Below are 17,982 nucleotides of genomic sequence, written 5' to 3'. Positions count from 1 at the left end.
CAACATAACCCTTAGATGCGAACTTTCTAGGACTGGAGTAGCTGTGCAGTGGTGGAAGGGGGAGGACCAGCTGCATCAAGGCGGAAGGTATCAGATGACTCTGAAGGAGAACATAGCTGAGATGATCATCAAAAACACCCAGCCGGAGGACGTTGGGGAGTATAGTTGTGTCCTTGGCGAGCAGAAGACCACGGCGGAAGTGAACGTGCGAGGTATCACTCATTCTTCTAGTTTTTCTTCAAAGATTTGCTACACAGGGCTTCACGGTGGCAGAGGGGTTAGTGCATCTGCCTCACAATACGAAGGTCCTGAGTAGTCTTGGGTTCAATCCCGGGCTCGGGATCTTTCTGTGTGGAGTTTGCATGTCCTCCCCGTGACTGTGTGGGTTCCCTCCGGGTACTCCGGCTTCCTCCCACCTCCAAAGACATGCACCTGGGGATAAGTTGATTGGCCCTAGTGTGTGGATGTGAGTGTGAATGTTGTCTGTCTATCTGTGTTGGCCCTGCGATGAGGTGGCGACTTGTCCAGGGTGTACCCCGCCTTCCGCCCGATTGTAGCTGAGATAGGCTCCAGCGCCTCCCGCGACCCCAAAGGGAATAAGCGGTAGAAAATGGATGGATGGATGGATTTGCTACACAAATAATGCACATTTCTAAGTTACCAGAGTTTGTTCCACTAAGACTCCCTTTTTTTTTCATAACAAACATCTCTTTTTCTGATGCTGTAGCAGCGGCATCTGTGTTCTTCGAGAAAGAGCTGGACAGCCAAGCGGTGATGGAGGGCAAATCGGTGCTGCTGTCGTGTGAAGTTTCTAGCGCTAACGTCCCGGTCACTTGGAAGAAAGACAACGCTGTGGTTGAAGAAGGCGGACGAGTGATCATAACAAAAAAAGGACCTACGCATATGCTTGAGATCAAGCAGCTGTGTTTAGAAGATGCTGGTGAATATTGTTGCATCACCAGGGGAAAGAAGACCACTTCCAAGTTGGTTGTAAGAGGTGTGTGGAAACAATCATTCCATCCCTTATTTATCTGAACATTAGTTCCATCTCTTTAAAAGCATCTATGTCTACTAGAGATGCGCGGATAGACAATTATTTCATCCGCAACCGCATCAGAAAGTCGTCAACCATCCGCCATCCACCCGATGTAACATTTGATCAGAACCGCACCCACCCGCACCCGCCCGTTGTTATATATCTAATATAGACGATGCAAGGCATTAGTGAGGTTATAAAGCTTTTGCCTGTTAAAGAAAGGAGACTGATCCAATGCAGCACAGACATTCGCGTGCCACGCTGTCACGACCCAGACGCACACCAGTGCGCAATCATATGGGAGCCGCGCTGAGCGCACCTCCAAGCGCGTCTCGCTGCCGGCGACGGCCGGGTATGGGCCCGACGCTCCAGCGCCATCCATTTTCAGGGCTAGTTGATTCGGCAGGTGGGTTGTTACACACTCCTTAGCGGGTTCCGACGTCCATGGCCACCGTCCTGCTGTCTATATCAACCAGGGTGAGCCCCACCCCTTTCGTGAGCGCACTGCGCGCGGAGTGACCCCTGTTACGCGCCCCCGGCAACAGGGGTGGCGGGCAGGTAAGCTGCGCGGGCGGAGCGCGCGGAGTGACCCCTGTTACGAGCCCCCGGCCACGGGGGTGGCGGGCAGGTAAGCTGCTTACCTGCTGCGCGTGACGCCGGCCGCGGCGAAGGCGGACGAGGCGGGGTGTCGGTGCGGTGGGCGCGGTGGTGACCCTGGACGTGCGTCGGGCCCTTCTCGCGGATCGCCTCAGCTACGGCTCCCGGTGGGGCCCTCTCGGGGGAAGGGGCCTCGGTCCCGGACCCCGGCGAGGCGTCGGGGGCCTTCTCCGCTCCGTAAAAGTGTCCATCTCTTTTTTTTTTTTTTCTTCTGTTGTGGCATATGCAGCAGGTGCCTGCTCGTTTTTCGTATGTGGGTAACAACATTTAACTATGTATATATATTTCCGAATTGGTTTAACTGCCACCTGCCTGAATCTATTTAAAATCTAATTTTTTTTTATTTCAACCGCCCGACCCGACCCGACCCGACCCGACCCGACCCGACCCGCGGATAAAATCTAATTTTTTTAAATTTCATCCGCCCGATCCGCGGATAATCCGCGGACTCCGCGGTTGTGCCCGCAAACCGCGCATCTCTAATGTCTACCTTTTGTCCAACACAGAGCGAGTGCGAATTGTGACGGAGCTTATAGATGTTACGGTGACAGCAGGGGAGGACGCAGAGTTTGTGTGCGAGCTCAGTCACGCCAATGTGAGCGAGGGTATGTGGTGGCTCGGCTCCAGTCCACTGCAGAGGAACGAGATGAACCAGATGACATGCCAGGGCCGTCAACACCGACTGCTGCTTACCATGACAACACCCGAGGAGACGGGAACTGTGGCATTTGTGGTCGGGGAGGAAAGGACCTCTGCAAGTCTTCTAGTGGTACCAAAGGCCAAAGGTGAAAGGAGTGCATAAATATTTAGCGCTGTTGTGAAGATCCGCTAAAGAGACGCATTTTTTTTTAGTTCTATTTGAGGAGGTGCCTAAAGATGTGACAACCATGGAGGGAGAGACAGCTACTTTGTCCTGCACAACCTCGGACTTCAGAAGCACTGTTACCTGGAGGCGGAACCACATTCCTCTCAAAAACAGCGATAAATTTGAAATGCGTAAGGAAGGAAAAGTCAGCCTACTGCTCATCCATGCTGTGGACTCTCTGGATGTTGGAGTCTACTGTTGCGATACAGGAGACGTGCAAGCTACTGCCAAGCTTACCGTGACAGGTAATACAGGAAGTCAATCGTTAGGGGAACATTATCACAATTTCAGAAGGGTTAAAACCATTAAAAATCAGTTCCCAGTGGCTTATTTTATTTTTCGAAGTTTTTTTCAAAATTTTACCCATCACGCAATATCCCTGAAAAAAGCTTCAAAGTGCCTGATTTTAATCATCGTTATATACACCCGTCCATTTTCCTGTGACGTCACATAGTGATGCCAACACAAACAAACATGGCGCATAGAACAGCAAGCTATAGCGACATTAGCTCGGATTCAGACTCGGATTTCAGCGGCTTAAGCGATTCAACAGATTACGCATGTATTGAAACGGATGGTTGTAGTGTGGAGGCAGGTAGCGAAAACGAAATTGAAGAAGAAACTGAAGCTATTGAGCCATATCGGTTTGAACCGTATGCAAGCGAAACCGACGAAAACGACACGACAGCCAGCGACACGGGAGAAAACGAGGACGAATTCGGCGATCGCCTTCTAACCAACGATTGGTATGTGTTTGTTTGGCATTAAAGGAAACTAACAACTATGAACTAGGTTTACAGCATATGAAATACATTTGGCAACAACATGCACTTTGAGAGTGCAGACAGCCCAATTTTCATCAATTAATATATTCTGTAGACATACCCTCATCCGCTCTCTTTTCCTGAAAGCTGATCTGTCCAGTTTTGGAGTTGATGTCAGAAGGCCAGGGAAGCTGGGTTGATATTCTTCTCTTGATCATCTTCGGTGGCATAAGGGACGGTGTGAGCCAAGGCATCCAGGGGGTTTAGCTCGCTCGTCTGCGGGAACAAACTGCCGCCATTGCTTGCCGTGCTACCGAGGTCCTTTGTCCCTGAATTGCTCACACACTCCGGAAGATTCAATGGGGGTCTGGCGGCAGATTTCTTTGACTTTATCGTTGGAAATGCATCTGCTTTGAGTGTCGCAGGATATCCACACATTCTTGCCATCTCTGTCGTAGCATAGCTTTCGTCGGTAAAGTGTGCGGAACAAACGTCCAATTTCTTGCCACTTTCGCATCTTTGGGCCACTGGTGCAACTTGAATCCGTCCCTGTTCGTGTTGTTACACCCTCCGACAACACACCGACGAGGCATGATGTCTCCAAGGTACAGAAAACGGAAAATAACAGAGCTGATTTGACTCTGTGTTTGAGAAAATGGCGGATTGCTTCCCGATGTGACGTCACGTTGTGACGTCATCGCTCCGAGAGCGAATGATAGAAAGGCGTTTAATTTGCCAAAATTCACCCATTTAGAGTTCGGAAATCGGTTCAAAAAATATATGGTCTTTTTTCTGCAACATCAAGGTATATATTGACGCTTACATAGGTCTGGTGATAATGTTCCCCTTTAAGACTTCGGTTAAAAAAGGCTCATTAGTAGTTGGGCACAAAAAAATGTCAATTCCTAATTATTGGGATGGCGTGGTGAAGTTGGTAGAGTGGCCGTGCCAGCAATCGGAGGGTTGCTGGTTACTGGGGTTCAATCCCCACCTTCTACCATCTTAGTCACGTCCGTTGTGTCCTTGGGCAAGACACTTCACCCCTTGCTCCTGATGGCTGCTTGTTAGCACCTTGCATGGCAGCTCCCGCCATCAGTGTGTGAATGGGTGAATGTGGAAATACTATCAAAGCGCTTTGAGTACCTTGTAGGTAGAAAAGCGCTATACAAGTATAACCCATTTATCATTTATAAGTCAGGTGACATAACAGAGCTGAATCGGTGTGTCCATGTGAGTTCTTTCTCTTCCCTTCGCCAGAGCTCCCTCCATTTTTCCAGGAAGAGTTGCAGAGTGTTGAGAGTGAGGAGGGAAGCTCCGTTATTCTGTACTGCGAGCTGTCCAAACTTGAGATGCCGGTGCAATGGAAGAAAAACAGGCTGCCACTGCGGGCCGGCAGGAAGTACGAGATGACACAAGATGGCTGCCTTCTCCAACTTCACATCAAGGAGCTGAAGCTTGAGGACAGCGGCAGCTACACGTGTCAAGCGGGAAGTGCGGAGACAACTGCAACTGTTACAGTCAAAGGTGCATTGATTATACCTTTAGCCATAGGTAAACAAATCAGTTCATATATAAGTATCATGTGCTGAAAAGCATTTGCACTAAATAGGTAAAAACAGTCGGACATACTGTACAGTACATACAGTATATTAACCCGCTGTCAACACGAGCGTAGCAGAATGACGCAGCCAAACAGATGCCCCTTTTCAACCTACTTATGAGTCTTGAATTGAATGAAAATTGGTCAATAATGTTCACCATGATTTTGTCATCGTGTCGTCCTCAGGTTGTTTCTCATTTGTCTGCGCTTTAAGCTCAGGGAGGTAGATGCTTTGAAACGAAAGTAAACAGGCAATGAAATATGACAACACATTGCTACTTGTGGAAAAAAAGCCCATAAGCAATCAAATCAATCATTAGTAGCCATTTGTTTGTAGCGGGAGAGGGAGGGACTGGTAATGTGAAATGTGTCCAATTGTACCTTGGTAAACTTCACTCTCCAACACCTTAAGAGCTTGCGCTAGAAATCGAGTTGACAACTTGAGCTTTTGGATCAGTGCCTAGCGTGTTCGACTCTTATTTGTAGGGCCCAGATTGAGCCCCGATTGGAACGGAAGCAAGGGCTGAACCAGGCTGGTTACAGAGGTTGCGTGACCCAGCTGAGAGTGAGATTTATTTAGGTGAATGTAACGGAGGACATCCAGTGTGACTGTGCCAAGTGTACGTTAGTAAACTTCATTCTCTAACACCTTCGGAGTTTGCGCTGGACGTGGAGTTGACAACTTGGGCTGCTAGCTCGGTACCTAGGGCTCTCGACTCTGATTTGGAAGACCCGATTTTTGACAGGGGCTGAACCAGGCGGGTTCCACCAACAGTGCTGCCGAAAGGCCTACACAAGCCTGACTTTTCCAAGTGGATAATTAAAGGGGAACATTATCACAATTTCAGAATTGTTAAAACCATTAAAAATCAGTTCACAGTGGCTTATTATATTTTTCGAAGTTTTTTTCAAAATTTTACCCATCACGCAATATCCCTAAAAAAAGCTTCAAAGTGCCTGATTTTAACCACCCGTCCATTTTCCTGTGACGTCACATAGTGAAGCCAACACAAACAAACATGGCGGAAAGAACAGCAAAGCTATAGCGACATTAGCTCGGATTCAGACTCGGATTTCAGCGGCTTAAACGATTCAACAGATTACGAATGTATTGAAATGGATGGTTGTAGTGTGGAGGCAGGTAGCGAAAACGAAATTGAAGAAGAAACTGAAGCTATTGAGCCATATCGGTTTGAACCGTATGCAAGCGAAACCGACGAAAACGACACGACAGTCAGCGACACGGGAGAAAGCGAGGACGAATTCGGCGATCGCCTTCTAACCAACGATTGGTATGTGTTTGTTTGGCATTAAAGGAAACTAACAACTATGAACTAGGTTTACAGCACATGAAATACATTTGGCAACAACATGCACTTTGAGAGTGCAGACAGCCCAATTTTCATCAATTAATATATTCTGTAGACATACCCTCATGTCAGCAGGCCAGGGAAGCTAGGGTCGATATTCTTCTCTTGATCATCTTCGGGACGGTGTGAGCCAAGACATCTAGGGGGTTTAGCTCGCTCGTCTGCGGGAACAAACTGCCGCCATTGCTTGCCGTGCTACCGAGGTCCTTTGTCCCTGAATTGCTCACACACTCCGGCAGATTCAATGGGGGTCTGGCGGCAGATTTCTTTGACTTTATCGTTGGAAATGCATCTGCTTTGAGTGTCGCAGGATATCCACACATTCTTGCCATCTCTGTCGTAGCATAGCTTTCGTCGGTAAAGTGTGCGGAACAAACGTCCAATTTCTTGCCACTTTCGCATCTTTGGGCCACTGGTGCAACTTGAATCCGTCCCTGTTCGTGTTGTTACACCCTCCGACAACACACCGACGAGGCATGATGTCTCCAAGGTACAGAAAACAGTGGAAAAAAACGGAAAATAACAGAGCTGATTTGACTCTGTGTTTGAGAAAATGGCAGATTGCTTCCCGATGTGACGTCATCGCTCCGAGAGCGAATAATAGAAAGGCGTTTAATTTGCCAAAATTCACCCATTTAGAGTTCGGAAATCGGTTCAAAAAATATATGGTCTTTTTTCTGCAACATCAAGGTATATATTGACGCTTACATAGGTCTGGTGATAATGTTCCCCTTTAAGACTTCGGTTAAAAAAGGCTCATTAGTAGTTGGGCACAAAAAAATGTCAATTCCTAATTATTGGGATGGCGTGGTGAAGTTGGTAGAGTGGCCGTGCCAGCAATCGGAGGGTTGCTGGTTACTGGGGTTCAATCCCCACCTTCTACCATCTTAGTCACGTCCGTTGTGTCCTTGGGCAAGACACTTCACCCCTTGCTCCTGATGGCTGCTGGTTAGCGCCTTGCATGGCAGCTCCCGCCATCAGTGTGTGAATGGGTGAATGTGGAAATAGTGTCAAAGCGCTTTGAGTACCTTGAAGGTAGAAAAGCGCTATACAAGTATAACCCATTTATCATTTATAAGTCAGGTGACATAACAGAGCTGAATCGGTGTGTCCATGTGAGTTCTTTCTCTTCCCTTCGCCAGAGCTCCCTCCATTTTTCCAGGAAGAGTTGCAGAGTGTTGAGAGTGAGGAGGGAAGCTCCGTTATTCTGTACTGCGAGCTGTCCAAACTTGAGATGCCGGTGCAATGGAAGAAAAACAGGCTGCCACTGCGGGCCGGCAGGAAGTACGAGATGACACAAGATGGCTGCCTTCTCCAACTTCACATCAAGGAGCTGAAGCTTGAGGACAGCGGCAGCTACACGTGTCAAGCGGGAAGTGCGGAGACAACTGCAGCTGTTACAGTCAAAGGTGCATTGATTTTACCTTTGGCCATAGGTAAACAAATCAGTATCATGTGCTGAAAAGCATTTGCACTAAATAGGCGAAAACAGTCGGACATACTGTACAGTACATACAGTATATTAACCCGCTGTCAACACGAGCGTAGCAGAATGACGCAGCCAAACAGATGCCCCTTTTCAACCTACTTACAAGTCTTGAATTGAATGAAAATTGGTCAGGTAAACCCTGATTTATGATCAGTAATGTTTACCATGATTTTATTCTATTTTATCCACTAGCGACGCTGAGATCATTATTCATGCGTTCGTTACGTCTCGTCTCGACTACTGTAACGTATTATTTTCGGGTCTCCCTATGTCTAGCATTAAAAAATTACAGTTGGTACAAAATGCGGCTGCTAGACTTTTGACAAGAACAAGAAAGTTTGATCATATCACGCCTATACTGGCTCACCTTCACTGGCTTCCTGTGCACTTAAGATGTGACTTTAAGGTTTTACTACTTACGTATAAAATACTACACGGTCTAGCTCCGTCCTATCTTGTCGATTGCATTGTACCATATGTCCCGGCAAGAAATCTGCGTTCAAAGAACTCCGGCTTATTAGTGATTCCCAGAGCCCAAAAAAAGTCTGCGGGCTATAGAGCGTTTTCTATTCGGGCTCCAGTACTATGGAATGCCCTCCCGGTAACAATTAGAGATGCTACCTCAGTAGAAGCATTTAAGTCCCATCTTAAAACTCATTTGTATACTCTAGCCTTTAAATAGCCCCCTTGTTAGACCAGTTGATCTGCCGTTTCTTTTCTTTTCTCCTCTGCTCCCCTTTTCCTTGAGGGGGGGGGGCACAGGTCCGGTGGCCATGGATGAAGTGCTGGCTGTCCAGAGTCGGGACCCGGGGTGGACCGCTCGCCTGTGCATCGGCTGGGAACATCTCTGCGCTGCTGACCCGTCTCTGCTCGGGATGGTGTCCTGCTGGCCCCACTATGGACTGGACTCTTACTATTATGTTGGATCCACTATGGACTGGACTCTCACAATATTATGTCAGACCCACTCGACATCCATTGCTTTCGGTCTCCCCTAGAGGGGGGGGGGGGGGTTACCCACATATGCGGTCCTCTCCAAGGTTTCTCATAGTCATTCACATCGACGTCCCACTGGGGTGAGTTTTTCCTTGCCCGTATGTGGGCTTTGTACCGAGGATGTCGTTGTGGCTTGTGCAGCCCTTTGAGACACTTGTGATTTAGGGCTATATAAATAAAGATTGATTGATTGATTGATTGATGATTTTGTCATCGTGTCGTCCTCAGGTTGTTTCTGATTTGTCTGCGCTTTAAGCTCAGGGAGGTAGATGCTTTGAAACGAAAGTAAACAGGCAATGAAATATGACAACACATTGCTACTTGTGGAAAAAAAGCCCATAAGCAATCAAATAAATCATTAGTAGCCATTTGTTTGTAGCGGGAGAGGGAGGGACTGGTAATGTACAGAGGCCAGCCAGTGAAACGTGTCCAATTGTACCTTGGTAAACTTCACTCTCCAACACCTTAAGAGCTTGCGCTAGAAATCGAGTTGACAACTTGAGCTTTTGGATCAGTGCCTAGCGTGTTCGACTCTTATTTGTAGGGCCCAGATTGAGCCCCGAGTGGAACGGAAGCAGGGGCTGAACCAGGCTGGTTACAGAGGTTGCTTGACCCAGCTGAGAGTGAGATTTATTTAGGTGAATGTAACGGAGGACATCCAGTGTGACTGTGCCAAGTGTACGTTAGTAAACTTCATTCTCTAACACCTTCGGAGTTTGCGCTGGACATGGAGTTGACAACTTAGGGCTCTCGACTCTGATTTGGAAGACCCGATTTTTGACAGGGGCTGAACCAGGCGGGTTCCACCAACAGTGCTGCCGAAAGGCCAACACAAGCCTGACTTTTCCAAGTGGATAATTAAAGGGGAACATTATCACAATTTCAGAATTGTTAAAACCATTAAAAATCAGTTCCCAGTGTCTTATTATATTTTTCGAAGTTTTTTTCAAAATTTTACCCATCACGCAATATCCCTAAAAAAAGCTTCAAAGTGCCTGATTTTAACCACCCGTCCATTTTCCTGTGACGTCACATAGTGAAGCCAACACAAACAAACATGGCGGAAAGAACAGCAAAGCTATAGCGACATTAGCTTGGATTCAGACTCGGATTTCAGCGGCTTAAACGATTCAACAGATTACGCATGTATTGAAACGGATGGTTGTAGTGTGGAGGCAGGTAGCGAAAACAAAATTGAAGAAGAAACTGAAGCTATTGAGCCATATCGGTTTGAACCGTATGCAAGCGAAACCGACGAAAACGACACGACAGCCAGCGACACGGGAGAAAGCCAGGACGAATTCGGCGATCGCCTTCTAACCAACGACTGGTATGTGTTTGTTTGGCATTAAAGGAAACTAACAACTATGAACTAGGTTTACAGCATATGAAATACATTTGGCAACAACATGCACTTTGAGAGTGCAGACAGCCCAATTTTCATCAATTAATATATTCTGGAGACATACCCTCATGTCAGCAGGCCAGGGAAGCTAGGGTCGATATTCTTCTCTTGATCATCTTCGGGACGGTGTGAGCCAAGACATCCAGGGGGTTTAGCTCGCTCGTCTGCGGGAACAAACTGCCGCCATTGCTTGCCGTGCTACCGAGGTCCTTTGTCCCTGAATTGCTCACACACTCCGGCAGATTCAATGGGGGTCTGGCGGCAGATTTCTTTGACTTTATCGTTGGAAATGCATCTGCTTTGAGTGTCGCAGGATATCCACACATTCTTGCCATCTCTGTCGTAGCATAGCTTTCGTCAGTAAAGTGTGTGGAACAAACGTCCAATTTCTTGCCACTTTCGCATCTTTGGGCCACTGGTGCAACTTGAATCCGTCCCTGTTCGTGTTGTTACACCCTCCGACAACACACCGACGAGGCATGATGTCTCCAAGGTACGGAAAACAGTGGAAAAAAACGGAAAATAACAGAGCTGATTTGACTCGGTGTTTGAGAAAATGGCGGATTGCTTCCTGATGCGACGTCACATTGTTCATATTAGAAAGGCGTTTATTTCGCCAAAATTCACCCATTTAGAGTTCAGAAATCAGTTAAAAAATATATATGGTCTTTTTTCTGCAACATCAAGGTATATATTGACGCTTACATAGGTCTGGTGATAATGTTCCCCTTTAATTATATTATATTCATCATTCTAGAGGTGGACAAAACATGTTTTTTTTGCAATGGATACAATAATTATTGCTGAGGTGTCTGGTCCAACGTTTGATAAATTAAATAAATTAAGGTGGGGTTTTTTGTACTTAACATTTTTTGCTCTACCGTTTACCCAGAATTGCCTCCATTCTTCAAGAAAGATTTGCAAAATGTGGAGCTGGATGAGGGAGATTCAGTCTCTCTGAGCTGTGAGCTGTCTAAACCTGGAGCCCAAGTGCAATGGAAGAAGAACAGACTGCCTGTGAGGGCCAACAGAACATATGAGATGAAGCAAGACGGCTGCCTCCTGCAACTCAACATTAAAGAGATCAAACCTGAGGACAGTGGAAGCTACACGTGTCAAGCGGGAGGTGCAGAAACCACTGCAAATGTGAGAGTGAAAGGTGAGTATATTTCACATGTCTTCTCATTCTTCTCCTGCTTCCCTCATGCTGGAGGAAATCTTTCCCAGAACTTCCAGCATTTTTCAACGAAAACCTACAGAACGTAAAGGCTGAAGAGGGCGGTACTGCCTGTCTGTGTTGTGAGCTATCAAAGCCAGAAGCCACAGTGCAGTGGAAGAACAACAAGTTGCCAATAAGAGCCGGCAGCAAGTATGAGATGAGGCAGGATGGGTGCTTCCTCCAGCTTCGTATTAAGGAGCTTAAACCTGAGGACAGTGGTCGTTACACATGTCAAGCAGGAAGTGCTGAGACAACTGCCACTTTGTCAGTAAAAGGTAATGTTTGTTTTCCTCAAAACATTGCCATTACGGCTCTAGAATTATCCCTTTTGGGGTTTGATCAGACCTGGGCAAACTACGGCCTACGGCCAATATACAGCCAGTTAAGATTTTTGAATCCGGCCCATTAAACTCAACACTGTAGCCTGTAGCAGTAGATTGCAATGTCATTCCTAAATTACCATACATCTTGAACTATTGACATACTTCGTCTGGTTTCTGAAGTCAGAGACTTGGATCATTACGGTAATCACAACAACAGCGTAACAGAGCTTGTGACTTTGATATAAAAGAGCGGGAGCAAGTACAGGAGTTCAAGTACCTCGGAGTCTTGTTCATGATTGAGGGAACAATGGATCATGAGATCAACAGGCTGATCGGTGCGGTGTCTGCAGTAATGCAGACCCTGTATCGATCCGTCTTGGTGAAAAAGGAGCTGAGCCCGAAGGCAAAGCTCTCAATTTACCGGTCGATCTACGTTACTATCCTCACCTATGGTTATGAGCTTTGGATTGTGACTGAAAAGGCAAGATCCTGAGTACGAGTGGCCAAAATGAGTTTCCTCTGCCGGTTGGCGAGGTTCTTCCTTAGAGATAGGGTGAGAAGCTCAGAGTAAAGCCGCTGCTTCTTCACATCGAGTTAGATGAGGTGGTTCTGATCATCTGGTCAGGATGCCCCCCGAACGCCGCCCTGGGGAGGTGTTTGGGGCACGTCCGACCAGTAGAAGGCCACAGGAAAAATCCAGGACTTCTATGCTTAGGTTGCTCCCCTCGCGACCCAACCTCGGATAACCAGAAGAAGATGAATGGATGGACAGAGTGGGGGTTTGTTTACAGAGCAAAACGAGAGAGTGAGACGGAGAAGGACAGAGTAGAAAGCTTTCTACGAAATAGTTAAATCTGCAGAAAAGTGATATTTGATCAAACTTTTGGTTGATAGTTTTCCTGTTTTGCCGTGTTGTTTGTCACATTTTCAGTTTTTTGTTGAAAGTAAACAAGGTGTTAACATACTCTTGATGGTTAATATATTACAGTACATACTTTATAATGTGAATCCCTAATCCTTTATTCATATACATTTGGATATCGTATTAAGTATAATCCTGTAAATTTCGATTTTCAATTTTGAGTTGGTCCATCATCATACCAAGCCTTACCACTTTCAACATGCAATGATGCAAAAAGTAGTCATAAAAGGGAACCAACGACAATGGTACAGTAGCTCGCATTACAGTTTTACACATAAAATAATAAATAATAAATGATAAATGGGTTGTACTTGTATAGCGCTTTTCTACCTTCAAGGTACTCAAAGCGCTTTGACACTACTTCCACATTTACCCATTCACACACACATTCACACACTGATGGAGGGAGCTGCCATGCAAGGCGGTAACCAGCACCCATCAGGAGCAAGGGTGAAGTGTCTTGCTCAGGACACAACGGACATGACGAGGTTGGTACTAGGTGGGGATTGAACCAGGGACCCTCGGGTTGCGCACGGCCACTCCTCCACGCCGTCCCTTCAATCAATAAATTATTATTAAAGTGTAATTAAAAATGGTAGAAATAATTGAACCCAATGTTTGTATAGTACATTAGGACCATAAATGTACTTATGTCGTTCCGTTTTAGTCTTTTTTTTGTTTGACATCACCTTAATATTAATTTTGTTGAATTCCTCTAGAACTGCCTCCATTCTTTGTGACAAACATACAAAATACTGAGATGGAAGAGGAAAGTTCAGTCTCTCTAAGCTGTGAGTTGTCTAAACCTGGACTGTCAGTCCAATGGAAGAAGAACGGGCTGCCACTGAGGGCCAACAGGAAGTATGAGATGAAACAAGACGGCTGCCATCACCATCTCAACATCAGTGAGCTAAAACTCGAGGACAGTGGCATGTACACATGTCAAGCAGGAAATGCAGAGACAATTGCAACTGTGTCCGTAAGAGGTACTTCCATTTTTTAACTGCTTTGTGAAATGTTTAATTGTTATTGTATGCAAAAATGAAACGGTTGTGTGTTTATGTCCATTGCAATCATTTATATACATGTATATATTATGTTTCCAATGCATCTACAGAGCTTCCAATGTCATTCAACGCTGACTTAGAAAATACAGAGATGGAGGAAGGAGATACAGCCATCCTGAGCTGTGAGTTGTCTAAACCTGGAGTGTCAGTGCAATGGAAGAAGAACAGACTGCCCCTGAGGGCCAACTGGAAGTACGAGATGAAACAAGATGGTTGCTTCCTTCAGCTCAAAATTAATGACCTCAAACTAGAAGACAGTGGATGTTACACATGTCAAGCAGGAAGTGCGGAGACTGTAGCCACTTTAGAAGTAAAAGGTGTGTATATTTTTAGTTTTGAACATCTTGATTCTCATTGCATCACCTATTATTGGTATAGAAATGCAAAAATCTTGTGTTGAATTCCCGCAGAGTTGCCTCCATTGTTTGTGACTGATTTACAAAGTATGGAGATGGAGGTCGGCGGTTCTGTCTCTCTGAGATGTGAGCTGTCCAAACCTGGAGTGTCAGTGCAATGGAAGATGAACAAATTGCCTTTGAGGGCCAACAAGAAGTATGAGATGAAACAAGATGGCTGCCTCCTTCAGCTCAACATTAATGACCTCAAACCAGAAGACAGTGGAAGCTACACTTGTCATGCAGGAAGCGCAGAGACCGTGGCCACTTTGTCAGTGAAAGGTGTGTGTATATTTTGTGTTATGTGCATTCTGTTCTAACTGCATCACCTGTCATTGCCCTTATAATGTAATTGTCTTGTGTTGAATCCCCCCAGAGCTGCCTCTATTGTTTGTGACTGACTTACAAAGTATGGAGGTGGAGGAAGGAGGTTCGGTCTCTCTGAGCTGTGAGCTGTCCAAACCTGGAGTATCAGTGCAATGGAAGAAGAACAGACTGCCTTTGAGGGCAAACAAGAAGTATGAGATGAAACAAGATGGCTGCCTCATTCAACTCAACATTAATGACCAAAAAACAGAAGACAGTGGAAGCTACACTTGTCAAGCAGGGAGTGCAGAGACTGTGGCCACTTTGTCAGTGAAAGGTTTGTGTATTTGGAGTTTAGTTCATCTAAGTCTCACTGCTTCATCTAATATTGTCATAGAAATGTAATGGTCTTGTGTTGAATTTCCAGAGATGCCTCCATCGTTTGTGACTGACTTACAAAGTATGGAGATGGAGGAAGGAGGTTCTGTCTCTCTGAGATGTGAGCTGTCTAAACCTGGAGTCTTAGTGCAATGGAAGAAGAACAGACTGCCTTTGAGGGCAAACATGAAGTATGAGATGAAACAAGATCGCTGCCTCCTTCAGCTCAACATTAATGACCTCAAACCAGAAGACAGTGGAAGCTACACTTGTCAAGCAGGGAGTGCGGAGACCATGGCCACTTTGTCAGTGAAAGGTTTGTATATTTTTAGTTTTGTTTATTCTGTTCTCACTGTATCACCTATTATTGTCATCATAATGTAATTATATTGTGTTTAATCCCCCCAGAGCTGCCTCCATTGTTTGTGACTGACTTACAAAGTATGGAGATGGAGGAAGGAGGTTCGGTCTCTCTGAGCTGTGAGCTGTCCAAACCTGGAGTATCAGTGCAATGGAAGAAGAACAGACTGCCTTTGAGGGCAAACAAGAAGTATGAGTTGAAACAAGATGGCTGCCTCATTCAGCTCAACATTAATGACCTCAAAACAGAAGACAGTGGAAGCTACACTTGTCAAGCAGGGTGTGCAGAGACTGTGGCCACTTTGTCAGTGAAAGGTTTGTGTATTTGGAGTTTAGTTCATCTAAGTCTCACTGCTTCATCTAGTATTGTTATAGAAATGTAATTGTCTTGTGTTGAATTTCCAGAGCTGCCTCCATCGTTTGTGACAGACTTACAAAGCATGGAGATGGAGGAAGGAGGTTCTGTCTCTCTGAGATGTGAGCTGTCTAAACCTGGAGTCTTAGTGCAATGGAAGAAGAACAGACTGCCTTTGAGGGCCAAAGGGAAGTATGAGATGAAACAAGATGGCTGCCTCATTCAGCTCAACATTATTGACCTCAAAACAGAAGACAGTGGAAGATACACTTGTCATGCAGGAAGTGCAGAGACTGCGGCCACTTTGTCAGTCAAAGGTGTGTGTATTTTAGTTTGGGGAATTCTGATTCTTAATGTATCACTTGATATTTCCATCGTTATTAAATTATCTTGTGTTGAATTCCCCCAGAGCTGCCTCTATCGTTTGTGACAAACTTACAAAGTATAGAGATCGAGGAAGGAGGTTTGGTTTCTCTAAGATGTGAGCTCTCCAAACCTGGAGTATCAGTGCAATGGAAGAAGAACAGACTGCCTTTGAGGGCAAACAAGAAGTATGAGATGAAACAAGATGGCTGTCTCCTTCAGCTCAACATTAATGACCTTAAACCAGAAGACAGTGGAAGCTATACTTGTCATGCAGGAAGTGCAGAGACTGTGGCCACTTTGTTAGTAAAAGGTGTGTGTACTTTAGTTTGGGGACCTCTGATTCTTAATGTATCACTTGATATTGCCATCGTTATTTAATTATCTTGTGTTGAATTCCCCCAGAGCTGCCTCCATCGTTTGTGACAAACTTAGAAAGTATAGAGACCGAGGAAGGAGGTTTGGTTTCTCTAAGATGTGAGCTCTCCAAACCTGGAGTATCAGTGCAATGGAAGATGAACAGACTGCCTTTGAGGGCAAACAAGAAGTATGAGATGAAACAAGATGGCTGCCTCCTTCAGCTCAACATTAATGACCTTAAACCAGAAGACAGTGGAAGCTATACTTGTCATGCAGGAAGTGCAGAGACCATGGCCACTTTGTCAGTGAAAGGTGTGTGTATTTGGAGTTTTTAGCATTCTGTTCTCACTGCATTACCTAATATTGTCATCATAATGTAATTATCTTGTGTTTAATCTCCCCAGAGCTGCCTGCATTGTTTGTGACTGATTTACAAAGTATGGAGATGCAGGAGGGAGGTTCCGTTTGTCTGACATGTGAGCTGTCTAAACCTGGAGTGTCAGTACAATGGAAGAAGAACAGACAGCCTCTGAGGGCCAACAGGAAGTACGAAATGAAACAAGATGACTGCCTCCTTCAGCTCAACATTACTGACCTCAAACCAGAAGACAGTGGAAGCTACACTTGTCAAGCAGGAAGTGCAGAGACTGTGGCCACTTTGTCAGTCAAAGGTGTGTGTATTTTAGTTTGGGGAATTCTGATTCTTAATGTATCACTTGATATTTCCATCGTTATTTAATTATCTTGTGTTGAATTCCCCCAGAGCTGCCTCTATCGTTTGTGACAAACTTACAAAGTATAGAGATCGAGGAAGGAGGTTTGGTTTCTCTAAGATGTGAGCTCTCCAAACCTGGAGTATCAGTGCAATGGAAGAAGAACAGACTGCCTTTGAGGGCAAACAAGAAGTATGAGATGAAACAAGATAGCTGCCTCCTTCAGCTCAACATTAATGACCTTAAACCAGAAGACAGTGGAAGCTATACTTGTCAAGCAGGGAGTGCAGAAACTGTGGCCACTTTGTCAGTGAAAGGTGTGTGTATTTGGAGTTTTGTTCGTCTAATTCTCACTGCTTCACTTACTATTGTTATAGAAATGTAATTGTCTTGTGTTGAATTTCCAGAGCTGCCTCCATCGTTTGTGACAGACTTACAAAGCATGGAGATGGAGGAAGGAGGTTCTGTCTCTCTGAGATGTGAGCTGTCTAAACCTGGAGTCTTAGTGCAATGGAAGAAGAACAGACTGCCTTTGAGGGCCAAAGGGAAGTATGAGATGAAACAAGATGGCTGCCTCATTCAGCTCAACATTATTGACCTCAAAACAGAAGACAGTGGAAGCTACACTTGTCATGCAGGAAAAGCAGAGACTGTGGCCACTTTGTCAGTCAAAGGTGTGTGTATTTTAGTTTGGGGAATTCTGATTCTTAATGTATCACTTGATATTTCCATCGTTATTAAATTATCTTGTGTTGAATTCCCCCAGAGCTGCCTCTATCGTTTGTGACAAACTTACAAAGTATAGAGATCGAGGAAGGAGATTTGGTTTCTCTAAGATGTGAGCTGTCCAAACCTGGAGTATCAGTGCAATGGAAGAAGAACAGACTGCCTTTGAGGGCAAACAAGAAGTATGAGATGAAACAAGATGGCTTCCTCCTTCAGCTCAACATTAATGACCTCAAACCAGAAGACAGTGGAAGCTACACTTGTCAAGCAGGAAGTACGGAGACCGTGGCCAATTTGTTAGTGAAAGGTGTGT

General features: G+C 45.5%; 1 protein-coding gene across 1 annotated transcript in view; it reads left to right on the top strand.

Moving 5' to 3' along the window:
- obscna (obscurin, cytoskeletal calmodulin and titin-interacting RhoGEF a) overlaps positions 1-17,982 on the top strand; it is a 168,689-nt gene that overhangs the window by 53,856 nt on the left and 96,851 nt on the right. The window contains exons 26-45 of the mRNA XM_072914738.1: positions 1-212; positions 728-997; positions 2,200-2,478; positions 2,546-2,803; positions 4,580-4,846; positions 7,435-7,701; positions 11,075-11,341; positions 11,410-11,676; positions 13,366-13,632; positions 13,764-14,030; positions 14,124-14,390; positions 14,485-14,751; positions 14,842-15,108; positions 15,201-15,467; positions 15,558-15,824; positions 15,917-16,183; positions 16,276-16,542; positions 16,635-16,901; positions 16,994-17,260; positions 17,710-17,976. The exon at positions 1-212 is cut by the window's left edge and continues 55 nt beyond it. Of these exons, the coding sequence (XP_072770839.1) occupies positions 1-212; positions 728-997; positions 2,200-2,478; positions 2,546-2,803; positions 4,580-4,846; positions 7,435-7,701; positions 11,075-11,341; positions 11,410-11,676; positions 13,366-13,632; positions 13,764-14,030; positions 14,124-14,390; positions 14,485-14,751; positions 14,842-15,108; positions 15,201-15,467; positions 15,558-15,824; positions 15,917-16,183; positions 16,276-16,542; positions 16,635-16,901; positions 16,994-17,260; positions 17,710-17,976 (5,291 nt within the window). The remainder of the gene's footprint in view (positions 213-727; positions 998-2,199; positions 2,479-2,545; positions 2,804-4,579; positions 4,847-7,434; positions 7,702-11,074; positions 11,342-11,409; positions 11,677-13,365; positions 13,633-13,763; positions 14,031-14,123; positions 14,391-14,484; positions 14,752-14,841; positions 15,109-15,200; positions 15,468-15,557; positions 15,825-15,916; positions 16,184-16,275; positions 16,543-16,634; positions 16,902-16,993; positions 17,261-17,709; positions 17,977-17,982) is intronic.

This window comes from Nerophis lumbriciformis, linkage group LG14, assembly GCF_033978685.3.
Source record: "Nerophis lumbriciformis linkage group LG14, RoL_Nlum_v2.1, whole genome shotgun sequence".
Lineage (NCBI taxonomy): Eukaryota > Metazoa > Chordata > Actinopteri > Syngnathiformes > Syngnathidae > Nerophis > Nerophis lumbriciformis.
This window is presented reverse-complemented; position numbering and strand designations above follow the sequence as displayed.